This window comes from Phaseolus vulgaris, chromosome 9 (assembly GCF_000499845.2).
Source record: "Phaseolus vulgaris cultivar G19833 chromosome 9, P. vulgaris v2.0, whole genome shotgun sequence".
In the NCBI taxonomy this organism is placed as follows: Eukaryota; Viridiplantae; Streptophyta; class Magnoliopsida; order Fabales; family Fabaceae; genus Phaseolus; species Phaseolus vulgaris.
Window position 1 is genome coordinate 24,127,967 of NC_023751.2, and position 26,301 is coordinate 24,154,267.

The 26,301-nt window shown below is 30.4% G+C and overlaps 1 protein-coding gene across 1 annotated transcript; it reads left to right on the forward strand.

Moving 5' to 3' along the window:
- The first annotated feature begins 5,721 nt into the window (after window positions 1-5,721).
- LOC137821227 (RNA pseudouridine synthase 7) lies at window positions 5,722-17,406 on the forward strand. The gene is made up of 12 exons (XM_068625722.1): window positions 5,722-5,935; window positions 6,047-6,090; window positions 6,203-6,280; window positions 6,802-6,902; window positions 6,976-7,063; window positions 7,478-7,556; window positions 7,751-7,833; window positions 11,035-11,100; window positions 13,084-13,140; window positions 15,661-15,771; window positions 16,269-16,504; window positions 17,117-17,406. The coding sequence occupies exons 1-12, from the start codon at window positions 5,842-5,844 to the stop codon at window positions 17,217-17,219; spliced, it is 1,140 nt and encodes a 379-aa protein (XP_068481823.1). The 5' UTR covers window positions 5,722-5,841; the 3' UTR covers window positions 17,220-17,406.
- Window positions 17,407-26,301: the final 8,895 nt, after the last annotated feature.

The following is a 26,301-nucleotide window of genomic DNA, read 5'->3' on the forward strand; positions in this document are numbered from 1 at the left end:
TAATATATTTATCATAAAATTAAAAAAAAATGTGAATACACAAGTTAATAAACAAATTAAAAAATACAAATACACATAAATTTATAATCCAATAGAATATTACATTATGAATATAATTTATTTTAATAAATATGAATACATATATGATAATAAAGAGGATTTTTTTTTTTAAACTATTTTTGGTGTACAATTTTTTTTCTCATTTTATCATTATATTAACTTCTTATTTTATTATTTTTTTTGGATTGTTCTATCATTTTTTAAATTGACAAATCAGTTGGTAGAACAAGTAGTTGACAGAGTAGTTTTGAATTTTGAATTGTGAACATTCATTCTTTCTCTTCCTACATTTTGTTCTAACCTCTTTCAAAAATATTTTAACTTTCCAATTTTTCCTTATCCTTCACACTTTTCCTTGAACTATTTCCCCTTGAACTCCTTATTTTAAGGGACTAACGCACAACCTCCTTATTTTAAGTGTCATTCTCTTTGTTTTGTATGTTTCATCTAAAACGCAAATCTAGTACTTCTGTCAAAGAAGACTGAGTAAGTTAAAGCTAAGGCTACCTCTTCATAATGGAATTGACATAGTTAAGTCAGGGATATCGTTGGAGAGCGATGCAATGTTAAGAATCATAAGGCCGATGAGGTTCGCGATCTCCGTGTGAAGACATGGTTCCGTTAAGAGCGGTGCACACAACACCACGAGGAGAAGAAGAATAAGCATGAGAATGCGAAATGATAGTTATTGGTTTATGGAGAAGGGTATGATTAGGTGTTTAGGTTAGACATGTGTGCAGTTGTTACATACATTAACACACTACTCACAAAAGAAAATAAGAAGGAGAGTGTGCAGTAATGTGCGCATAAGGTCATAACAACTCCCCTTTCTATCTTTTTTTTTAATGTTCATTCTTCTTTAATCATTTATTATCTATGTCTTCATCTCTCCTCTCCAATATATATTTTTTCAACCATTTAAATCAACCTTTTTCAAAACACCACTATCTCTGTTCTGGTCTGAGTTTTGTTGGGACCCTTTAATTTACAAACTTTTTAACTTCATGTGATGTGATACGACTTAAATCATTTACCCTTCTTTTTCCTTTTTCTAATGTTCCTTTTCAAATTATTTTTATTTAATATTTCTATAATGTGAAAATAGGCACATTTAATACTTATTATAATAACATGTGTCAAATACTTGTATAAATTAATACATGCAATAAGAAAGCCTAAACCTTAAATCAGTATAAATTATGTGTGTACTTCTGTCTCTGTCTTTTTATCTTTTAGATATTGTATTTGCTTTGATAATTTTTCAGGTGCTTGAATTAAGTTCAGCCTTTATTCAACGCCACTTCTAGAGCCAGTTATACCTTCAGGAAGACTCTCGTCTAACATTTAAAAAACTAGGAAAATGAGTTTTGATTTTTTCTAATGGAATAATAGTAAAAGAAAATCTCAAATAACAAGAGAAAACAACCTAAAAATTTCAGCAAACATGTAGTATACATAACAAAATTGAACATTTTTTTTTGTAGAACCACTTATATGGTTGGCAAGATAAATGACTAAAGAAAACTCTAACAAACACATGGAGGATTCAGAAATTTAAAGCTAATTAATGAAATTATACAACCTAGAAAAAATTGACATGAACATAAACTAATACATGCAATAAGAAAGCCTAAACAACATTGATTCAAGATTAGAATAAGAAAATTGAATCAACAATTTTAAAGACATGTAATAGCACGAAATTAAGCTTTAGAATTCAAAACACTTCATACATTAGGGAATGTGAGACTAATTGTGCAAAGTGTAACTACACTTGTATTTTAGTCACTCCATGCAAATCTAGTCCCACATTGCCCAATTCTCTGATTCTCCAAGTGCTTATAAGCTTTAACGTTCCTCCAACTGTTGCTTGGCCAGGTGGGTGTGTAGTGGGTTGTGTTGCACTCTTTCCATGCCTCTACAATTAAGGTTTTGACTTTTCTAATAGAGAGAGTTGCATGTTGACTCCACAAATTAGGGCTTTGACTCCCAAGTTAAACCCCAATTAGGTTCAAATTAAGCCCACTTATGCATCTATTTTTTTAATTAAGAAAAATTCTAAGTCCTATACAATTTTTCTAATCTTATTTTATTTACAAAGCTACTCTTGTATATTCTTACAAGACTAAAAATGTTTTTTTTAATATTCTTCTCCCAAATGTTGATTGTGGGGCTTTAATTTCTCCATTATTCTTAGTCAATAATGAGGTGGCTAGATGTTTTTCCATCATTGTGTGATCTCTCTATTGTACCAATCACTCTCCAAGGTTGCGTTTGAAAAATGAAACAAACAAAAGGTTGAAAAATGGTTAAACAATTGTGATGTGTGGTCAATCTTGAAACATATATCAAATTGAGTTAAAATGAAGGTGAATATAAAACATCAGTCAAAGTGAGTAAGGGAGATATTTGAATTGTATCAGATTAATTAAAACTTAATTGATTTCCATTAGGTAAAAAGTGTATAGGAAAAATATTATGAATGGAGAAGAAAATATTTTTATTGTAGCGTATATGATTCATAGCCCTTGTGTCTAATACCTAGTGAGTATAAAACTTACCTACTTTGGCTAAATTGATTTGAGATGTACTAATATGATTGAGAGTAGGGGTTTGAGAAGATGATTGTTGAATCAAAGCCATTAAACTGTTCTACTGCTCTTGAGAAATATGAATATTAGAACTAGGTGAATTAGCCTCAAAAGGAGTAACATCTTCACGAGCATTAACGAATGCAACTGTATTAGTAGATTTTGTTGCTCCTTGCTTGAATTTGTAACCCAGTGGAAAATCATGTTTATGATAACATGTGTCCACCATATGGTTATTTTTGCCACAATATGTACAAAAACGAGAGTTGTTTCCTGATGAGAATCAAATAAATGAGGCTTTTATTAATGGAGGAAGAGGACATCCACCCTCACATTTGAAGTTTTTCCTTCTAGTCTTCTCAAAATTAAAAGAAGACATAAAATAAAGATGAGGCCCAAGTCCAAAGCCCAAGCCCAAGCCCAAGAAGGCCAAAGCCCAAAGAGCCCAAGTCCATCCCATGAGGGGCAAGGCCAAGCTTTGAAATACTCTTGTATAGTTTTAGGAGGTGTGGTTATTAAATAAAGGTGTGTGAAAATGTAAAATAAAGTCACATTGTCCATGTGACTTAGGAGAGTGGTGTAGGTGTAGTTTTTGGGAGGTGTCATAGTAGAAAAAGGTCACACCTCCCATGTGACTTGTTTTTGGTGGGAATTTCAAATGAGTTTATTTGAAATTTCCCACCTATTTTTCAGCACCTTAGGCTATAAATAGAGGTGCTTCCTTTGTAAAATTGAGATTGGAATTAATCTAAGAAAACTCTACTCAAATTTTGAGTGAACTTTGGAGAGCTTTGAGCCTTCTTCTCTAGTCTTATCTTGATGGATCATTGGAGTCCTCAAGTGGCGGCATCACTCTTATCTAGGAGCATTCCACACTTCTAGTGGCGAGATCATCCAACATTCTTCCATCTTCATGAGCACTCTCTTCTCCTTCCTTTCTTCTCTTTCAATTGTTCATGTTGTCTTGTGTTCTTGAGTTTTTTTTGGTTTGGTTTTTCTGTTTTTCCAGCACCTATGTTCTGTTCTTGCCTTTTAATTTCAATTCTGTTGTTCCTTTTAGTTTCTCTTCTTTTTTGGTTCAATTTGACTAAAATTGGTTCATCCAAATGAGTTTGGGATTTGGTACTAGTTTTTGGTGAGTTCTTGTCTTAGAACAAATGATCCAACTCTAAGAAAAGTGCCTCTATAATGTCCAACTCAAGGTGATTCCTAAGAAGGTCAATAATCATTCTCTATATGGCTAGTGGAATCACATCATTTCCCCTTTTACCTCGTCTAGTAAAATCGCGACCCACACCTCTACCATGTCTTCCACTGAAATTTTGTTAATGAACCACGGTATTCATCAACACCTTGTTAGTCTCATTGCTGTAAGTGAGAAGTGGTGTCTCAAATTTTTCGTTCTTACTAAATGATTAGAGATAACACTTGTGTGATCAATGGCATGGGATGATTTGAGATCAAACTTGATTGTATTGTCGTTGAGACCTCATAAGAACTGTATTGCGTAGCTTGTGGTCTGATAGGTTATGGCACAAGTAATAACACCACAACCACATGAGTTTACACAAGAACATTGTGTCAACAATTTAAACATCTTTAAAGCCTCACAAACATTTTTAATCTTATGAAGTATTTTGACACCATCATATCTCCTTGCAAGGTTGCAAAGCAAAAATTATCACCTTGCGAAAATCTATTTCACACATCATTCCAAACGTCAACAACAAGATCCATCCACAAAACGAATTTAAGAATTGAAATTGTCATCGCACCGTGAGGTCAAGAAACCACCATTTGATTATACGGATAGCACGTTTCGTGCATAGGATCACTGAGGGGTGTTGGCGGGAGACTTTCGTCAACAAATTGCAACTTGCTCTTCGATCGCAGGCATGTTTGCATAGATTGTACCCATTCATGATAATTGTTCTTGTTAATAGGGAAGGAACGAGAAGAATGGTCAGATTTTGATTGGTGTTGAGATAGTATGTTGGAGGGATTAATGAGATAGTATAAGGTTTGGCTTGCTATGATGAAAGTATAAGGAAAAAAAAAACAGAAATAGGCTATAACTCCTAAAAGCTCTTCTACCATATTAGTTTTATATGTCATTTAAAGAAAGAAACAATAAACAAGAAAAAATAATTAAAAAAAAACTATGTTTTATTAATCTAATAATTGGTACATACCTATTTAGACTATTGAGTACTCTATTAACAGAGGACAAAAAAAACAGAAATGACAATGCAATTATAATTGATAGAGCAAACTGATGCAGTTATAAAAAAAAACTCAAATATTCATGAGATGAGATTTATCATCTAATAAGTACTATTAATTTATAAAAAATAAAAATATTAATTAATCTAAAAAAAAAGAATTTGTATTTATAGTATGAACTATACCAAAATATAACACTAATTTAAGATTATTAAAGAATAGATGGTAGGAATTTGATACTTTGTCTTTTTCTTGCTTCTAGGTGGGTCTGGGCGTGAGTGTGATTTTGACTTCCTAAAGTATGTAAGGTCATTGCTTTGTTACTTAATTGAGATGATAATTCTGTCGCAGCGTTAATTATTACAAAGAATCCAGCTAAGATATTTTTCTGTTAATTTATTGTGTGTTTCTAATGATGATTTTTTTTTTTGTATATCGGTGATAATAAAATATTTTCATATTTATTATTTTTCTTTTACGGGACATGACAGGTCTTTTTCTTCTCTTCAAAGTATTTTTTTGAGGTTTTCGTGAACATCAGGATGCAAAATAGTTTAGATTAATTAATGTAACGTGAACAAATTTTAAGGAAATAAATTATTTAATAAATTCCAAGGGAAATTTTGCTAATAACGAGCTAGTATTGAGTGGACCAAGTTTCATATTCTATTCTGAAATTTATAACTTTAATTTCGTATAAATTTTTTAAAATACTGACTTTTGACCTAATTTTACCAATTAACTTATTTGGTCATGAAATAACCGTGCATTTCTATTTTATTATTTTTTAAATGTCACACCAAATTACCTAACAAAGTTGAAACGACACGGCATGCAAAAGCGTTCGCAATTCAATTGTGTCGTTTAATCTAATCGGGCGCAACGACGTTGTGAAGACTGTCGTTTTGGCAGCCACTACCTTCCAAATTGCAATCTTTCTTCTCTTTACGTCAAGTGAAAGGGGAATATGAAGAGAAAGAGAGAAGGCGAGGAGGGCATGGATATCGTGTGGCAGACTCCAGCGAATCCCCCGCACCCGCAAGATTACGTCTTTCGAAACGGTAACGTTCCAGTATCGAAGACGTTCCACATATTCCAGTGATAAGGACGAAAATTTACTACGAACTTAGAACGTGACTCCTTTTTTTGTTTGCTTGTTGGAATTTGTGCAGGAATACGATTTGTTAGACCATACTACTTTGAATTCATCGCTCATGTAATTTGTTTTGTTTTTCTTATTCAATTTTTTTATTATTTTAAAATCTCTCTTCTTTATTTGTTGTAAAAATCTCGATTAAACCCTATAAATGGTGTATTTGTTGTTGCAGGTTAAAAATCGGTGGGCGGGAAAAACCATTGTCGATTTATTTGCTGAAGAGTTTAAAGGTCGACCTTATGAGTATTATGTAAGAATCACGCCTACTCATTTGTGTTTGATTTTGATGATTTGTCTAATCGTAACTATAATTTACTACAAACACTGAAGTACTAGTCATTCTCTGTTTCGTATGTTGAAATTCGATCCATTGTTAGAGTATAACCTTTCGCAATATTACAATACTCAACAAAAAGGTCACATTAAGGTAGTAAAATTTGCTCTGGTTCCTGATAGGTTTGGTACCCTTGGTGAGTCGTCGATAGTTACTTCGATTTCATAATAAACATTTGATTTTATATTGGATAGTATCAGCAATCAATTAAATGCATTGCGAGTACAGTATCCATAAGAAAAGAATGGGTACCAGAGTAATGTCCTGTGATCGTTATTATTACTATTGTTATTATTTTTATTTACAATAGATGTTTTTAACACTTTTCTGAACAAATGCCATCACTGACTTCATACTCCACTTGTTGAGTTCAGCTCAGTGAACTTGATGTTGCCCCAGAGTTTTACTTAATTGATTGTTTGTGTTTAACATTGTAGGTTAGTGCAGTGAAATGTGGAAGGATTCAAGTAGATGGTGAGATGGTACCAGTTTCATACGTAGTTAGACCATCTCAAAAGATAAGCCATTTCTTACACAGGTTTGGTTTTCAACTTCATGGTTTCATTCTATGTATTTAATAAACCTTGCAACTGATGCCACTGAGATTTCAGGCATGAACCACCTGTGATGGCTTGTGATGTTCTTATTCTTCAAAAAGAACCAGATGTGCTAACTATTTGTAAGCCGGCATCTGTTCCTGTAAGTATGCATTAACAAATGAATTATTGAAGTGCGTATGTTGTAAAACTGTGATAGCTCATGTTAAGTAAAATAATTATGCAGAGAATAAGTTCGGTCATGAATTAATTTTCCCTGAAGTTCAAGCTGTTAGGTGTGGAAACAGTAAGGATTTTAGATATATTTCTAACACCCCTTTATACTAGAGCCATTTGTGATTGAAACGTGGATCATAATTCTAATAGTATGTTAAACGCAAAGATAACAACTGATGCCTTTATATCATTTAAATAATTTCCTTCAGTTCTACCAAAAGAAGTCAGGAATTTTAATGAATTCTGTATTAGATACCTATGTAATGGTGATATACTTATTGATGGTAGTTTGCTCTAAATTTCGTATATGCTAAAGCTGTGAATTTTAGCTGTAACATAGGTACACCCATGCGGTCAATATCGGAAGAACACCGTTGTTGGCATTCTTCAAGCTGAGCATGGGCTGGCGCCTCTATTTCGTATCCAAAAATGCCTTATGGAAATACAATTTATAATCATCATAGAGATAAATGTCATTTGTTGATATGGTTTAACATTTCCAATTAGCATAAAATGTAGCTTCTTTCTTGCCCTTAATATTTTTGCACGCCTTATCTCCGTCTCACTGTATCCATTTTGTACTTGCATTTTTACCTTGACATGATCATCTCAGCTGTTCATCGTCTGGATCGCCTTGTCTCAGGACTTCTTATTTTGGCCAGAAGTGCTGCAAAAGCTGACATCTTTAGGCAACAGGTGAGTTTAGGAAGTGATGGTCTTTTGCTCTTAACAACTTTTACTTCTCAGAGATGATTTAATTTCTAATATTAAGTAATAGGTTAATCTGTTTGATTTTAAAATTTACATGACATCTAATTGGCAACTTTGTTCCTTTAGATAAGCCTTTGAGCCAAGGTAGTCAAAATCGAGTTTATGGTTGGAATTGTGAAGGGCTCACAAAATTGGAGATTGTAGGATCATAATACATATTGTAGATCCTACTCCTACATAGATATGAGATATGTACTCATACAAATAATATAAATATTTAAAAAATATTTAGTCAGAGGGTCACACTTTAAAATCCTTAATCAAACTTAAGTTCATCATATACCATAAAAAAGAAAGCTTGTCAATCAAGTCATAATTCATGAGTGACAAACAAAACAACTTAAATCCCTAATTACTTAAGTCTAGGTAGCCTAAACAAAATACCAAATTATCAATACCAACTACCAAGCCCAAGACAAAGAACACCTAGATGGCTAAAGCCTAAACAAGGAACATCTAATATAAATCTTTCAAATTACAATAAAAAGATCAAGGGATCTTCATTAGTGCCATGCCTTTCACAAAGCACATCAATAAGAAGATCCTCCCCTTGTAGAGGTGGGATGGCAAGAACATCATCCTCTTATTCTCTGCCTTGGGCTTGACCTTCAACCAAGTGTTCATCTTCTCTATTTGAATTCGGGGCATAATGTAAACGTACATTTTTATTGTCTTCAAACTTTTCTATAATCCACTCATCATCAGATAGAATATCGTCAAGTTTAAACTCCTCAAGTGATCTTCTACATTCCTTCTCATCCAATTTTGAATTATCTCTAGAATATTTTCTTTATATGGACCTAGTAAATACAAATGCAAGCATACATATAAATGATTACTAATTTACTATTTCCGTTATTTTAATTTCACAATTTTTAAGATCTTGCAATCTCAAATACACTCTACTTCCATTCACATCCAAAGGAATTACCTTTCAAACTACATATGTGAATGGAAAACCTTTGAAGCTTTGGGTGTTGATCTCCATAAGACCCCCACCGAGTTGTTGGAGTCTTTTTCCCAATTGCCTCTATAGCCAAGCCAAGGAATTACCAAAAGCTTTTCTTAGTTTTTGAAATCTTGAAGTTGAAAGTGAATCAAATGTTTCTCCTTAGGGTTAGCCTCCATCTTTTGTATACATTGCATTAGGCCAATTTTAACTTTTGTATCAACTTTAAAATTAGGAGAATAATGCAATTTCAAAGCTGGTTGTCCCACCTTTCATCAAATAATATTCCACTTATCTTCATAACTTTAAATAGAACAATAATAATTTGAATTAGTGTTCAATCTCAATTCATTCTAAAAGTAAAATCAAAAGATGAAATTTCAATTTGGAGATTGTTAAAGTACCTTTTCTTGTCATCACTAAACTCTTTTTGTATCTTTTCTTTAGCCCGATCCATTGCCTTGTAGATGAAACTCGTGGCTTGTTTCTCATTAGAATCTACCATTCTAAGCACTTCCATTCATGGTAGTAAGTATCGTACGATTCACGATACGAATCGTACGATTCACGATACGAATCGTACGATTCACGATACGAATAGTACGATTCACGATACGAATCGTACGATATGGTTCCAGATGCCTGCAATACGAATCATGTTTAATTTTTAAGAATAATTATTTTTACTCCCGTATCGTGTGAATTGTATCACAAATTGTATGAATCGCGAAACGGTTTTGTATCGCGGCTTGGGTTTTATTTTGGGTTTTGGTGTGAACTGGGTCGGGTCACTTGAGTTGGTTTTATAATAACCCCAATTTTAATGTTTTCTTTCATTTAACAAAGGAGTTGGGCCATATAACCCAACCCAATCCAACCATTATAATATTAACCTAATTTGGTCAGTAATACAACCACTCTTTTTGAACATGGTTGTGATTATTAATTATATTTTTATATGTTTTATGTTATATTTTTTAAATTTTTATGAATCTTACTATTCACGATATGAAACGATTCACGATTCAACTATGTAGTAGCTTTATAATTGACAACATTTTCCATTACAAATTGGTCAATTTTCTCCTCGTCAACCTCTTCAACAATCTCATCTAACATCTTATAAATTTTATCAATTGTTTTTGGGATGTTAGTTGCATGAATAGATTCTAGAAAAAAAAATTCCCTTTGAACTGTTCTAAAAAGTTCAAAATAGTCCTTCTCCTCTTGTAGGTCCACCAATCAGTCAATTTAGTGCAAACGGTTTTTGTACCTGTGTGGATGTTAGGGGCTGAGTAATATTGATCCACGTCGATACGCAATGATTGCCGTGTCCTTTGTTGTCCAATTCTTCAAGTCTCTCTACCTCTTCACGTGCTTCGGTCGGCCGGCGGGGGTACCTGCGGTTGCACTTCGACGCTCAAGTCAGCGGTGATGCTCAAGTGAGAGTTCTCTGATATTATGAAAAACGTACATTTTCCCCCTTTCAGAAGTCCCTTTAGTAGGTTGACTTGGGCCTTGGCCATGTGGGCCAAGCAATTGATGGTTAGAGACATGCTTAGTGGTCTCTGGGTCGTGCTTGGTGGCCTCCTGAAATCCAGGGAGTGTTCCAGAGAACGTGTTTGACTTATTCAGCAGAGATTATAACTGCTTGTTCCACGTGTAACCACGTTCTTTATTTAATTAAATCATTTAACGCAAACCTTTCGGTGATCCATCAATCCTACTTTGGCATGATCTTGTGTGGGCTAATAATCAGAAATGGTGGGCAGAATCATAGAATCGTGCGATTCCACAATTTTAATCCTGATTTTAACTACATTGCTTTGAGCTCTATCCGCCTCTTTGAATATTATATATAAATAAAGTATTTTTTCTATCTATATATACTAGTTTCCTTTTTTTGTTCAATGAAAATGTTGTGATTGAAAAGTTTTAAAATAAAAAAAAAAATTAGGTAATATTCAGTTGGTACTTTACAGTATTATTTACTTATTACGATAGATTTATAAAGATAACTATTTACCTTCTTTGACATTAAAGTTCAATTTCTTATTTTGTGATATCAACATCTTGACATGCTTGTAAGACATAGTTTATTCTGTTTTATCTATAATGCCTATATCTGTAATATAATTTTTTTTATACATTATAACTATTGAGTTTTATTGTTACAGATAGAAGCTGGTTTAGTCCACAAACAGTATATAGCAAAAGTAGTTGGAGAATTTCCTGAGGATGAGGTATCTTTTATATGTTGTGGATAAGAAATGTTACAGATACCTACTTGGTATTTATTACTTTCTGCGTCCCATTTGGATGGACCTTGAAGGTTTTGGCAGTGGATTTTAAAAATGCTATTGCTATATTATAATTTCATAAAGCTTATTATGTTATTTCCTAATACATCCCGTCATCTATTTTTTATTTATTTTCTCACTTCATAATAATGGTTAAGGATATAATCAGAATTAATAATATTTAATGCTTCATTAATATTATAAAATGATTTTCAAAATGGAACCATATTTTTTGCTAAAATATCAAATAAAATGAAACACAGGGAGTATGTTGAAGAAAAACCCTGAAACTGTTTCATATATGCTTAGAATATATTCCTTCTTCCTTTGGTTAACATAGTTTGGTATAATTAGAGGGTGAACCTTGTGGTTTCTCTCCCAGTGATCTGGATGTCATTGATTCAAATCCTGAAAGTAGTCATTCTGAATGTGGGATAAGGCACATTCATCATTCCTCCCCAAACTCCTCCCAGTCTGAACCTTGTGCACTTGGCCATCCTTAAGAATTAGCTTGACATTTGCAGAACATTGATGGGAAGTATCCTCTTTCTAGTCAGTCAGCAGTATTTGGAATGTTAGATTCACGGTCACAAACTAAAGGAAAAGTAACTAAACGCTAGACTTTATCTTATCTACTTAAGTGATTAACAAAATTTGCACATTTTCTACTATGTACTTCATTTGATCTTAAAGATATTGTGGGCATATTAGTTTCTGTTCCTGCCTCTTGGGATTCACGACAGTTTTAAAAAGATACATAAAATGAGCTAGGAATATTAGTTTGCAAACAATTTAGAAGAATCCATGCCATGAATGCTTAAAAACATCTCAAATGGTTGTGTTAACCTTCGAGTGACATGATACCGGTGTATTATGGTTCATATTTTCTAAGGTCTGCTCGCAAATATAAGAATGGTGATATATTTGCTACTTATCCAAGTTTCTCACGCCAGACATGGAATAAGCAGTTACTTCGTGAATGTGTTGAAAAATTGTGTAATTTACTATTGCACATAGAAACTTTCTACAGTAGTAAAAGAGGGCTATCTCTCGAGCTATCCTCTCTGAAAGATCAGTTCAGTGGCCAAGAAAGAAGCAAGTAGGAATGAGAGGAAGTAGTTGAACTTTTGAGTATATCTTTTTCTTAGAGAAAGCAACTGATCACATCTGGGATGTGTCTAAATTGAAAACCTCTGTTTGAGAGGCATTAATTTCCCACTTATGAGAAGCTTTGGTCCCTGAAGTGTGAGAGTACAAGTGAATGCAGGTAGCAACATGCACTGTAGCATGTGCATGTGAAGAAGCAAAGGTTTGGGAGAAAAGTTGTTTACGTGAAAATCAGTGCATATTGCTGTTCATAATAATATTAACATAGGTTGAAGTTGCTAATTCCAATTTTTCCACCATGGGATTGGCTATGCTTGAAATGTTATTTTTGAAAAATATGAAATATACTTGGTTTGAGTTTAGAATTGTCAAGTTATTTTTGTAAATCTGAAAACAATAAGCAACAGTTAGGTATTAATTAACTCCCTAATTTTCGTTTTGTTTAGTTTTTTTTTTGGTAGTGGTGTTTTTTGTTTTTGAGCATGGGTTTGGTTTAGTCCCCATGTTTTTATATTTGTTTTTCTCTTCTTTTATATGCAGTTTTCCATGCCATGACATATGGTTATTGTACTTTCGGGTGTCAGCTTAGCAGGGATGTAAAAATCCATAGTGATGCCGCCTAACATGTGAATTAAAAAAAAACAGGCAATTCCAAATGGGTCATGGTTAACTAAAACTTCATTCAGAGATGTCTAGTCATATTTGTATTTGAGTGAACTTTAATTTGCCTAATATATTGATTTTAACTATTGATAAATAATTTTTCAACTGAGTTAAAATTTCATACTTCTCTAATTTGACCATGTTTTAACTTTTCAGCTAATTGTCGATGCCAATATTGACTATAATGCACGTGAAGGAAGGAGCACAGCGGAGGTGAGGCCTTGGGATCCTACATGCTTTTTTGTTATTGAACTTTTGGATGCATTTTCATTGTTTTTGTTTTCATTTTCAGTTGATATGTTTTCACTAATAATTATAGAAATGTCGCTTTGTTTGTGATCAACATGTTTCCTATTTTCAAGAATTTGCAAGAATCCTTTTAGGAAGAAAGTGCTATATTTATAATTTTAATATTAAGGCATTGAAGGAAAAACACTTTTATGATTTAGCTATTTTTAGTTAATTTTCTACCTTCTGTGATAAATGCTAACGCAACCTTTCTTTTGGATGTTTTGCCATTTCTTTTTTTCTTTTACTGAAATATAGTCTATTGTTATAAATTTTGGTCATTTGAATAATTTATTTTCTTTAACTGCCAAATATTTATCTAAATATAAATAACATATTAGGCTAAATAATTATCTAAATAGCACAATTTACTCTAATAGTTTAGAATTAAGTTCTATTATGAACTTGATGTTATTAATTTTATTTTTTCATTTCAAATAAAGAAAGAGAAATGATAATTGTGAGCTTTTAAAAAATAATTATTTAAAAAATTGGTTTGGAAAATAATTTCTTAAAAAATTATTTTAAAGAAATATTTTATAGAATATAATAATTTAGAAAAGTAATCATTTAAAGAAACATTTATTTACAAAAATATATATTTTAAACAATAATTATTTAGAAAAGTATGTTAATAAGAAAATTTCATTAATAAAATTAACATATATAAATTTGAAATATTTTTTTTTGAAATTTTGGTTTGAAAATTTTATTGAAAAAAACGATTTATTTTTTTATAAAATAGTGAAAAATGTTTTATATAATTTAAATTACTGATTTGTGAATAAATATAATAATTTAAATATTTATAAATATAATAATTATTCAAAAAAGTAGTAACTTATAAAAATATTTTTGTATAACATTATTCCTTATTATTGTTTGTTATCATAATTATTTTATTAATTGTGTATGATTAAAAACAAATTTTAAAATTGTATAAATAAAAAAATTGAAAATTGATTTAAACTATTTTTTAATATAAGAATTTATATTACATTTTTATATTTACATTTACTTAATCTGTATTTTATCTATAAATAAATAGCTATTAATATTAATTTTTTAATTCAATGCAAAACTAAACAGTCACATCTCTAAATATGTAATTTTCTTATAAATTAAATTTGTACATTTTCAATTTTTAAATTAATTAGTTCTTAAAATAATTTATTTTCTAAATATTTTTTTTAATTATAATATTTTTAATATAATTATTTCTTAATATAATTAGTTTTCTAAATTGTTATTTTTTAATATATTTATTTTTCTAAAATATTATTCCTCAAAACCTTTCTAAAAAATTATTTTTTGAAATATATATTTTTTCTAATATTTTATTCAAAATATTTACTTTTTAAGATACAAATTTTATTTTAAATTTTAAATTGTCTTTCTATCATTTTTAAATAGAAAACAGAAAAAATAAAATCAATTTTAGAATGAAACCCAATTGTGAAATTTTACATTAAACCATGTTATTTGTGTAATTATTTGGTATAATATATTATTTAGATAAATATTTGACACAACATGCTACTGGAGGAAATAAATGATAAATATTTGAGACATGTTACTGGAGGAAATAAATAATAAATATTTGACACCACATGCTGCTGGAGGAAATAAATGATAAGTGTGTATTATGAAACTTTTTGGGCATATTTTTGTAACTATTTTTCTCTTCAACCGTCATCCAGTTGATTAACTACTATTTAGGACTGATATAGACGCCTTCCTTCAAGTTCTTAAGTACATTTTTAAGACAAAAAAATCAGCCATGGAATCAGTCAACAATTGTGTTCATTTAACTCATGTTAAGCAACTAATTTAGAAAAATCTGCTATTCAACTTTAAATATGGAATTTATAACTAAAGTTCAGCTGAAAAAGTTGTCAGCTGCCTTGGTAATATATGTTTTTGGAGAGTCTCACTTACCTTTTGATGGCAAGCCCTGACATAATGTTAAAGTTGCACATTGGTAATTGGTTGGTGGTCATGGGCTCAAATTTGGAAGAAGTCTCTTTTTGCATATTCAAGGGCAGGGCCTTTTAAAATGACCTTCTGTCATGTCTTTTGTGTAGCAAGGAGGCCTTTTAGCATCTTTTTTATTAACTGCATTGCTTTTGTCATAGTTCAAAATATATATCTCAGAATTAGAGCAATATGTTACAGAATTGGAGTCCAAGGCAATATATATTCCAACTCAACAAGGTTAAAATCATAAGAGATGCAAATAGAACAAACACCATGGATTCCTTTGTCTTTGCTAAATGATCTGATGTGCAAAACTGAGACGCATATGACAGCTAAAACAAAAATGTTTGTGATTATGTTGGGTATTCTTATTTTATAATGTTTCAGTAGTAGCTAATATTGTCAGAGGAAAAGTGATTTTGAGGTATCTAATGGGATATCTGAATGAAAATATCTTTTTTAATGAAGGTCAGAGACTCTGCAAAGGGGAAGGCTGCTTCTACAAAATTTACTCGGATTAGTACTAATGGAACTCAAAGTATCGTTTTATGTGAACCTATCACTGGCCGTACTCATCAGGTAGGAAAATGTTGGTTGATTTAGATTGCCTGTTTCTTTTTATTCAAAACTTAAGCTGCATATTTTAATATCTTCATATCAGACTCTCCATATTTCTGATATTTGGTTTAAACATTGCTATCTTGTGTAAACCTCCCTAATGAAAAAAAATATTCTATTATTAATCTATCTTCGATGTGTTGTTTTTTGAGGCTTATATCTCGCATTACATGGACTTTGATACCATAACACATGCTTGCACGGAAATGATGTGTCACAATAGTCAATGACAAGATATTCCAAAGCAGGCCTCTAGCCAGCCATTCTGTACTGTATAGGAAAATGTATGAATGTCATTGTTTCTGTACAACTTACGGAATACAAGAGATGAGATTAACACAACATATGTAGTTGGAAATATTAATTCAACTATGACCAAAGACATCCTTCACTTTATTTTTGTTCAGTTTATTACAATTTGTATATGGTGCTTAACATACTATATACCTCTGGTGTAGATACGTGTTCATTTACAGTATTCAGGGCACCCAATAGCCAATGACATGCTGTACATCTCAGAACAAACTGTTGATCGATCTGTCAAAGGGTTGAGTGCTGATAGATCAGCTCGCATATCTGATGTTTCTCTGACACCAAATTTTGATGAAGTGCTCAATGCATGCGAAGCAAATTCCAATGAAGATTTTATCATCGATCCAATGTGTACAAATTGTCCAAATTTGGAACCCAAAGGGTAAGAAATTATCTTAGAAAACAATATTTGCTGCTTTGTATATTGTAAAAAGACAAAGATGTCTGGGTGACTTGAAGAAAGTTCAGAGTAGATTTGCTCGTACTCAAGTCTTTTGTGTAGCTGTCTAAACTATAAAGTAGAAAGGGCACACCATAATTTGGTTGAGCATAATTAGAGAAAAAATCTAACATACCATTATGATTCAATGCTTCATAAAAAATGTTACAGGTTTTACAATTTATCTGCTCTGAGGACACGAGGATATTAGAATTTGGTTAAATATTTATTGGAACAAAGTAGGAGCTTTAAGTTGCTGATTGTTGTTCACCTAAGCTTTGTGTTTTGAGTATGACGTTGTAGATGCCATTGTTGATCTAAATAAGTATTTATTGTTTTTTTGGTGCAAAATTATGTCATATAACTTTCAATGTTATACTTCTGTTTTTGGCTGTTTTGTGATTGTTTTATGTTTTAATATATGGAACACACCAGTTTATCTGTTCTATAGCAAGACTTGAAACTTATAATTCTGAAGATTCTTTTCTGCCTTTGTTTTAAATCTCAGACAGCTTGACCATTACGTTTGCTTCTGTCGAGCTTTTATAATTGCAGATATGATGGTAATGAAGAAGGACTATGGCTACATTGTTTTTGTTACTCGGGCCCTGGATGGACGTACGAGTGTCCATATCCTGATTGGGCGAAACTTAGCTAGACAGTCTTATTATATATCTTTCATTGTACATTTCAAACAAATATGCAACGGCTTGTTTTATGAGTTTTCTGTTTGGTGAAAAGCTGTTTAATCTTTTGCTATTAAGGGACACTTGATTGGAATGATCAATTATTGTTACTATTGATTGTTTCACGTAGAAAAATCAATAGATTATTCTATTTTGAAATTACTAAATGTTTTTTTATAGAACATATGTACTTTTACCTTTTTGGACAAGACATTTGTAACTTATACCGGATTGCTTTGCATTTACCGACATTGTGAGTGGAACACAGACGCCTAAGAGGAATGTAACAATTGTCTGCAAGTAGAGTACGGGTCAATGGCGAGAATTGAGTGGAGTGTTCTATTGTTTGTATCTTTTATCATTTCTTTATTTGTGTTTAGGAAAATGGTCGTTACCTTTGTTTTCTAGTAGATATGCCCTTCAGAAAAATGGATGCAGCATTAGATGTAACAATTCTTCAACAAGTTTTACTGCTTTAACACTGTAGTTTTCTATTTTGCATTAGTTTTTAATGGGATTACCTCTTTAGTTTTATTTGAAATTTCATTGCATTTTTATTACCTCTATTATGGTTAATGTGTGATTATGGTATTTTAATATTTGTTTTTTCTTATAATTTTCTGAGTTTTTAATTATTGCAATAATGTCTTGTTAGTTTCTCTTTATTTTAAACTCCTAACACTTTGCCTTTTTTTCCCATATATAATTGATTGTTTAGAAAAAAAATGATATGAAATTATTTGGAAGATTCAAGAGTTAGAATTTTGAAGGATTTTGGAGGGTGTGACCGGGGTTTCAAAGGGGAAACTTGGGAATTTAGTTTATGGTAAAATAGTTTTTATTTGATTAATTGGAGACAATTGTATTCTAATTAAGATTTTATTTTCTTTGGATATAAACATGCAAAAAATAAGATTGATTAATTACTGACCGCTTAATCATTGGATTATGAACTTGAAGGAAAATTATGTACAAATTTCACATTAATTTTTTTATTAAAGCTGTTTTATATTGTTGCGTGTATTAATAATTTTAATATCTGTCCTGAAAATTAAATTGTTGAAATTTTTTAATGCAGGTTAAGTTGTTTAAAATTAGTGTTGAATTGGGTACTGTGATGAAATGAATGACGTGAGTGAACCATCCTCTGTTTCCGAAAGATACCAACATTCTTGGATAAGAATTCTAGTAGTAGTTAAATTTCAGAAGCCCTCTTCAGCTAGTTATTATATGAAGTCATCTGGATCTTCTCCGTTTAAGTGTCATGTTGATATTTCATCTCCTTTTTAGTTGATATATGATATCTAAGTTAACAATTTCAGAAAATAAAATAAGTAAAGTTATTACTTTTGTTTTTGAAAAATGTAGGGACTAGCATTAGGTTCTTGAAAGAAACTTTCAAATAGATGGGTTGGGGTTGATTCCTTATTTGGTTACTTTTCATTAGTAACTTCATTTTCAGATGGATAATAAGTGTTGTCCTAAAACTTGAATTCATGTTCTAATAATTGCCCTAATTATTTAAAAATAAGACACAATTTTAATATTTTAAACTATTATAATATGATTGTATCATTACAAAATAAAGCATAAATAAAAAACGTGGTAAAAATTTGTGGGTTTATAAAATTTGGTGCTCTCAATACTTGGAGGTCTTATGTAGAGGGTATGTTTACACATGTTCTATATAGTGATAACGTTAAGTATTTGCTAACCTGGTATGTTGCTCACGAGAAAGAAGTGTTGTTTGTAATTATTTTATTATTTGATAAGTAATATAAATGTAATTTTAGTAAAGTGGTTCATGTTGGATTTGGTATGTAATATATAAAAGCTTTGCATGAGAGTATAAATTGAAATTGAATCATGGATTGAAAGTGTTCATTGCAATAAATTAAGAATTATTAGAAAATGTACATAATCAAAGTCAATGAGCAGTGACATGAAAAGTATAGAAGAAATTTCTAAATTGAGATCCTCTCCCTTAACTATGTGGAAGTTTACTACAAATTTGGTAACTTTAGTCTTTTAAACGGTTGATGTTTAATTAGTTCTTTTCACAATTTCAGCAATTGAATGGAGATTTGTAGCACCTTCATGCCGGTTATGTGCAAGAGGGTGAATTAAACTTTTATTTTTTTAAAATAAGTTTATAATGAAGTTTCTAGAAAAATAAATCAATTAAAATAATTTCAAAATGCAAAAAAACACGTTAAAAATTCAATTTCATTTTAAAAATAAGAACAACCAATCAAGTTTTGCTTGATAGGAAAAAAGAGACCGAGAGAGAAGATCACACAATGATTTTTATAATGGTCTTCTACAAAAGTTATATCCAATCTCTTAGTCATACCAACCAATATTTCACTAAATATAAATCTTTACAATACAAAAGATTCCAAGAACACAACTCTTAAACCATACAGAGTGTTACACCCACAAGTAACTTGCATTTACTCTATACTTAGAAAGCCTATCTAATTTCAATCAAGAGTACATAAATAAGAAGAATTAAAGTAACAACAACACCTAAGTTTACAACATAAATAAAGAGGTTCTAAAACTTAGGAATCCTTCTTCAACCAAGACAGGTGATCCAAGATTTTTAGAGAAATGTTTCAAGAAACCAGTTTTTGCACATAAGTATTTCTTTCTCACAAAGTAATAATGATTCACTCAAAAATATTTTCAAAAGTTATCCAAAAAACATCAGAGAAATACAATTTTATAAAAATTGAATTGTCAGTTTTAATGGATTAATATTTCGATTTAATTTGTTGATTTCACAAGAACAATGAATTAGTTCGAGTTTTCAATATGTTTAGAAAGATAATAGATAACAACATCATTAAAATCCAAGAGTTTTTAAATTTATTAAAAAACAAGTTCTAACAAATTAAAAAATCTTTATAAAACCACCATGAGGTTTTAAGTAATTTTGACAAAATGATTTGATAAAACAATCAATTAAAACATTTATTGCAGTCTTTAAAGACTTTAGTTAAGAATATTTAACATATTAAATTACCATTTCAATCCATTGAAATTATCTCAATACTAACAATAAGTTCTAACCAGTTAAAAAATATTTAGAAATAAATCTTTGGATCATTAATCTTAGTAATAGAAGATACAAACTCTCTCACACACTCACGCACGCACACAAACACGAAAACACACATGGCGCACACACACAACCACACACACATGCACGCACACACGCACTCATGCATCCACACACACACATACGTTAATTTGCATCGATGTAGCGACCAAAATCAAATTGGTTAGTAAATACAAGTATATCACTACAAATTAGCAATCAATTTGGTTTCGATTGCTAAATCCGTACAAATTAGCGATTGAATTTGGATAACGTCACTAATTTGCATTGATTCAATGACTGAAATCAAATTGGTCACTAAATACAAATATATCACAACAAATTAGTGACCAATTTGATTTTGGTCACTAAATCTCTACTAATCAGCGAGCGAATTTGGTTTCCATAATTAATTTGCATTGATTCAGTGACCAAAATCAAATTGGTTTCTATTCGCTGGATCTAACAAAAAAATGTTAGACATACAAAACCCTGCTTGTGCTCATTTTTCTTTTCCATTTGTTGTAAAGTCATTAATCAAGTAAAGGTAGATGAACTTGAAGATGAAATTGTTGTTATCTTGTGTGGATTGGAGATGTTTTTTCCTCCATCCTTTTTTGACATCATGGTTAATCTAGTTGTGCATATGGTAAAAGATGTTAGATTGTGTGGACCAGTGTACTTAAGATGAATGTATGTTGTTGAGCGGTATATGAAAATTTTGAAATGGTATGTTAAAAATCATTATCGTCCAAAAGTTTCAATGATTGAAAGCACTTTTGTATCGATCAAAAGTCTTGCAAGCACATTTGTATCGAGGCATTTTAGACATTCATAGTCTGACCCAGACACTTCGTTCAAATTACACCAGAACCCCCTCTGTCTAATTGTTAAAAAAACCGCTATTTTTGACCTTTTATGCACTATACCAATTTGAAAGACGTGTTACAATATTCTACCAATTTTTGAAAGACTGGTTTGAAAATTTGAAAGAAAAAAGATGTAAAAACGAAATCAATAATCATCAAATAACCTCCTTAAAAATTCTCACGACAATGTATGATTTGTACATGTATTTTTGCCTCTCAAACTGTGAAACCATATTTCTAGCATTCTACATTTATAAAAAATAAATTTGGTTACACCTAGTACATCTAGAAATCTCTCAAATTAACAACATATTTAACTATGAATCTACTACACAAAACCGGTAATTTATATTTATGTTACTGTTTACTTGATGTGATTAAAATGATGACTCACAGTATTTTAAGAACTAATTAAAACCAGTTACTGAAGCAATACAAGTAAGTTTATGAAAAAATAAATAAAATTACAATTTATGAAAAATTACATATTTTGCAAGATTAACCTACGACAAAGACCACTCACAGAAATGATACTTGACAATAATAAAGCCATTTAAAAAAAAAAACACGGAGACCCTTAATTTATTTCTTTAACGAATAAAATAAATAATTTTGGAGAATAAAAATACATTCAATCCTTTAATTTATCATATTTATCAAATGTTGATCTCAAATTTGTTAAAACTTGTATTTGGTTGAAGTGACATGCTAAGGGATAGTTCAAAGTTTTTGCCGTAGTACAGAAAACTTGAATTCCTTTCAACATTTAAGTCCAAAGTCTTTGCATTCGTATTGTCTATTAAGTCGCCACCACTCGACAAATTGACAACTGTTAACACTTTGCAACAAATTTGGCGAGGGTTGTGATGGCAAAAACGAAGGCTAGAGTCTCCACAAAACCCACACTGATGAAAGAAACAACTCATTAGAAGATACGGTAGAATCCAAAATGGTTACGAGATATTTTTATTTTGGGTGCTGATATTTGTGTTCTACTCTACTAAACAAATTCTAATTAACTAAGGGATCCACATTAGTGCGTTCTGTTCAAATATACAATATCTTGCTTGATATCATCGCATGTGCATCTAGAGATATCTCAAGTTAACAAGTTTGCATGAGATTTTTTGAGGATTGAGTTCCTCTAGAGTGAGTAAACAATGATGCATGCGTTCACTTTTAATTTAAAGTAGGTTAAATATATTAAGATGTACCTTTATCTCTATTTTTTTTTATCTTAACTTTACACTTGGTTAAATAAATATGAGCTTCATGTTGAATTGGTTGAGCAACAAAGTTATTATTACAAAGACCAATCTCCATCGTTGAAGTGTCAGAAAATGAGTTGAACAGAAGCCATAAATCTCCTTTCACGGTAACTGTACGGCACAAGACAAAAAAGTAGGAGGAATAGTAAGATATGGTGGAATTAAAGCATGATGTAATCTTGGCCCGCTCCAAAGTTTATGCATGACACATGGTGCAACGCTACCCTTCCACAATTAAATCAATCACCAAAATCATATCTATCAAGGACACCATTATGATGCAATCATTGGCACCAAGTCCAGGTTAGCCACTAAAAAACATTAAAAAGGAAAAAAAATAAATGTAATGAACACATATTTCATTACATTTCACTTGATTGACGTGCGTGAATAGAAAGAGATAAAGCATTAGAAGAAGACGTGTTTGATAGATGAGTTGAGGAGCTTTAAAGTTCCAAAACTAGTGGTTTGTTGCATCACCCTTATCTCTCTCTCTGTGTATGTTTATGTTTTTGTTTGGTGCATGGCATGAAGGTTATCTGCATCTCAACACAATCATAGGAAACTTTTTAAGAATGCTTATCTTTGTTATTCTCTTTGTGTGGCCCCATCAATTCTTTGGTTTGGCTAGTGCTTCTTCTATTATTAATCTTCAATTTTCTACGCCTAACGTTTCTTTTTTCTTTTTGATCGAGTTTATCCCCACTCCAAACTTCAACATTGTGAGACATTTGGAACAAACTCCTTCTTATTTTTTTTCATATCTTGTTCAGAAGGCGACATCTTACTAAAAGCACATCTAAGATGTGATCAATTCTTTTTTCCGATGATAGATAGAGAGAGAAAGAATGAAAAAAATTCAAATTGTCTTCTACTGTCCACCTACTTTCAAATATAGTATGAATACATTTTATGTTGTTTTCAAGACATTTAACAATTATTTGTTCATTATTCAGTAAATTCTTTATAAAGTGAGAAAAAAATATTGAAAAGGGGGTTTGAAGATATAAACCAAACACATTTATTTCGGGATGATGACCACTATACCTACCATGGACGTGGTGGATGTATATAATTAATCGTCTGCGCTTTCTAGTTATTTCATATTTCTAGGGGATTAATATGTATAAATGTAAAGATGGGTTTCACTATAGATTAAAAAAAGGTGCCTAAAATGGATCGAGTTAAATACATAAATTATAGTTAAATTGAATCATATTTTTTTTTATCTTAAATATCAAATTTCAATGGTTTTAAGTAGACTATTTTATAAAATAATAATTATATTTAAAAAATAAAATTATTAAAAAGTATAATATATTTTAATTTTGATATAAATATACTAAATTATTATATACACACATAAAACAAAATCAATAATATAACTTAAATTTTAAATTTTTTTGAAAAGGTGAGTTCTTATGAGGGTTGGGAAGTGTCCTCCTTAATTTATTTATTCATTATTGATAAACAAAAATATTTTGCTGCTTATAGTAAAAGAGTTCAATTTATTTAGGTTAATTACATTATTATGGGTGGGTCAATTGTGTAAATGGCATGCGCATGCATCTAATCAACCTAAGAAACAGCTGTAAACGTACTTAAAGTTATTTATTCATAACATCTAAAAGAGATCCTAAAAGCATTGATATTTGAAATAATTTATGTTTGTCAAAGTAAATTGAGATAACGTAGTGAGAAAAATAATATAACGGTGAAAGTGAATAGAAAAATATAATATATCCAATATATATAGTTTCGAGATGAATTGGGTTGACAAAAATGAACCCAAATCAATCATAAATAAAAAGATGGACATGATTTATTTAGAGTTCCGCTCACTCATATTGAATAATGATCACTTAACTTCTATGTTAAAAATGTTTAATGTTTGGATTAGGAATTAGGGAGTGGATTTGAGGGAGTGAATTTGAGATGATTTAAAGAGAAAGTGTGAAAAAATTGAGATTGTTTGGATTAAGGTAAGTAAAGTATAAAGTGTGAGAAAATTTATGAAAGTTTGTGAATGATGAGATAAATGTGATTGATTTTTTTTAATTGATAAAAATATAAATTTAAAAATTTAAAAATTATTAAGAATTAGTTAGATTGATTTATTTATAAATTAAATAACATTATTATTTTTATCGTTATTTTTTATAATTAATATAATTATTATATAATTTTTTATTATTATTAAAATATATATTTAGTATTATTTATATTTACAATTTACTATAGATAATATGATTAATTATATTATTTTATAAAAATATTTTTTTATAATTTTAATTATACTTTATATGTTTGAATTATAATCCTATTTTAAATAAAAACAAAAATAATTTAAATTTATAATAAAGAGAAACCTAAATAATTAATTATATATATATACGTACAGTACTTTCCTCATAATTCTTACCTAATTTGCGAAGAAAATTTTTAACCAACCAATTTTCTTATTTTTGTGTTTTTTTATCTTTTAGTATCTTGTTTTTCGTAACACAGTGAATATGTTCCTTTCCTCGTCCAGAAGCAAACTAGACCTAATTTTTTTTTATAATCGCTCCAATTATAAAATAAAGTTTACGCATATTAATTTTAATTTTATATATTTAATGTATAATTTATTATTTAAATGAAAAAAGTAATAGAGATTACAAATTTATATGAAAAAAAAAGAATGCAATTCATATTTTAAATAGTAGTTTACATTCTTTATTTATGTTTCTTTTACGGTTACTTATTTAATTTTATTGTCATATATTTAATTTCAGCGGAGTAGTTTTTCTTCACTATTTTTCTCTTTTATTGTTATAGATGAAGAATTTAAGCATATTTAATTATTTTCCAATCCATTTAAAGTTTAGGATTATACCCTTCTTCACTTGCAACTTGTGTACTGAAACCGGTAGACAAAGGTATATTTTTGTAATTTGGTTATTAAGCCATTGATAATTTTGAGTGGGATTTATCTGAACTTGATTTAACTTAGCCCACCACAATTTTTCTTGTGCCGCCTGGGAATTAAATGCTATAAGGTATTTTCATACATTATTTTGAAGAAATATATATTGTAAATTTTTTAAATAGTTAATACCTTCACTGTAAATCTAGATTTGATTTTTCTTTTAAGCATAACTGATGCAACCCTGATTGACAGAGCACCTATTGAGTCATTCCAATCTTCTAGGAAGATGACCAGGAACATAACTCAGGACATATCAAGGATTACTAGTAGAGCGTAAAACTTAGGACATGAACACCAATTATTTTCCTTGTTTTTTGTTTATTTAGATTAGGTGTTAAATAGCATAAATTGGGTTTGTTCATGGCCCATAGGGAACAAAACTCTAGCATCTAGAAGCGCCTCAGAAGTGACGCACATGAGTCACAATATTTGTATTAAAGCACATGCTTAAATTCCAAAAGTGTGACCGACTGAGATACGTGTTTAGTGGCACAAAATTAGGGAGCTAAGCTAGCTTATTTTTGAATTTCAAATTTTCTTCCACGTCTTAATCACACAACATCTATCACTATAAACAGGTGACCACTCCTTCTTGTAAATGACATTGAATTTTAGCAAAGTTATTGTACTTTAGTGAGAACTTAAGTGTTCATATTTCCTCTGAGTTTTATCTTGGGATGCTTTCAAGTGGCGAATCCTCCTTAACTTATCTTGGAACCCTCCTCCAAGTGGCACGACTCCATCCATGCTTCATCTTCATCTTCTAATTGTAGTCTTGTTGATTTTCTTTTGTTCCTTGTCTTTTAATTGTTCTTATTTTCAATTCCGTTCCATATTCTCTTT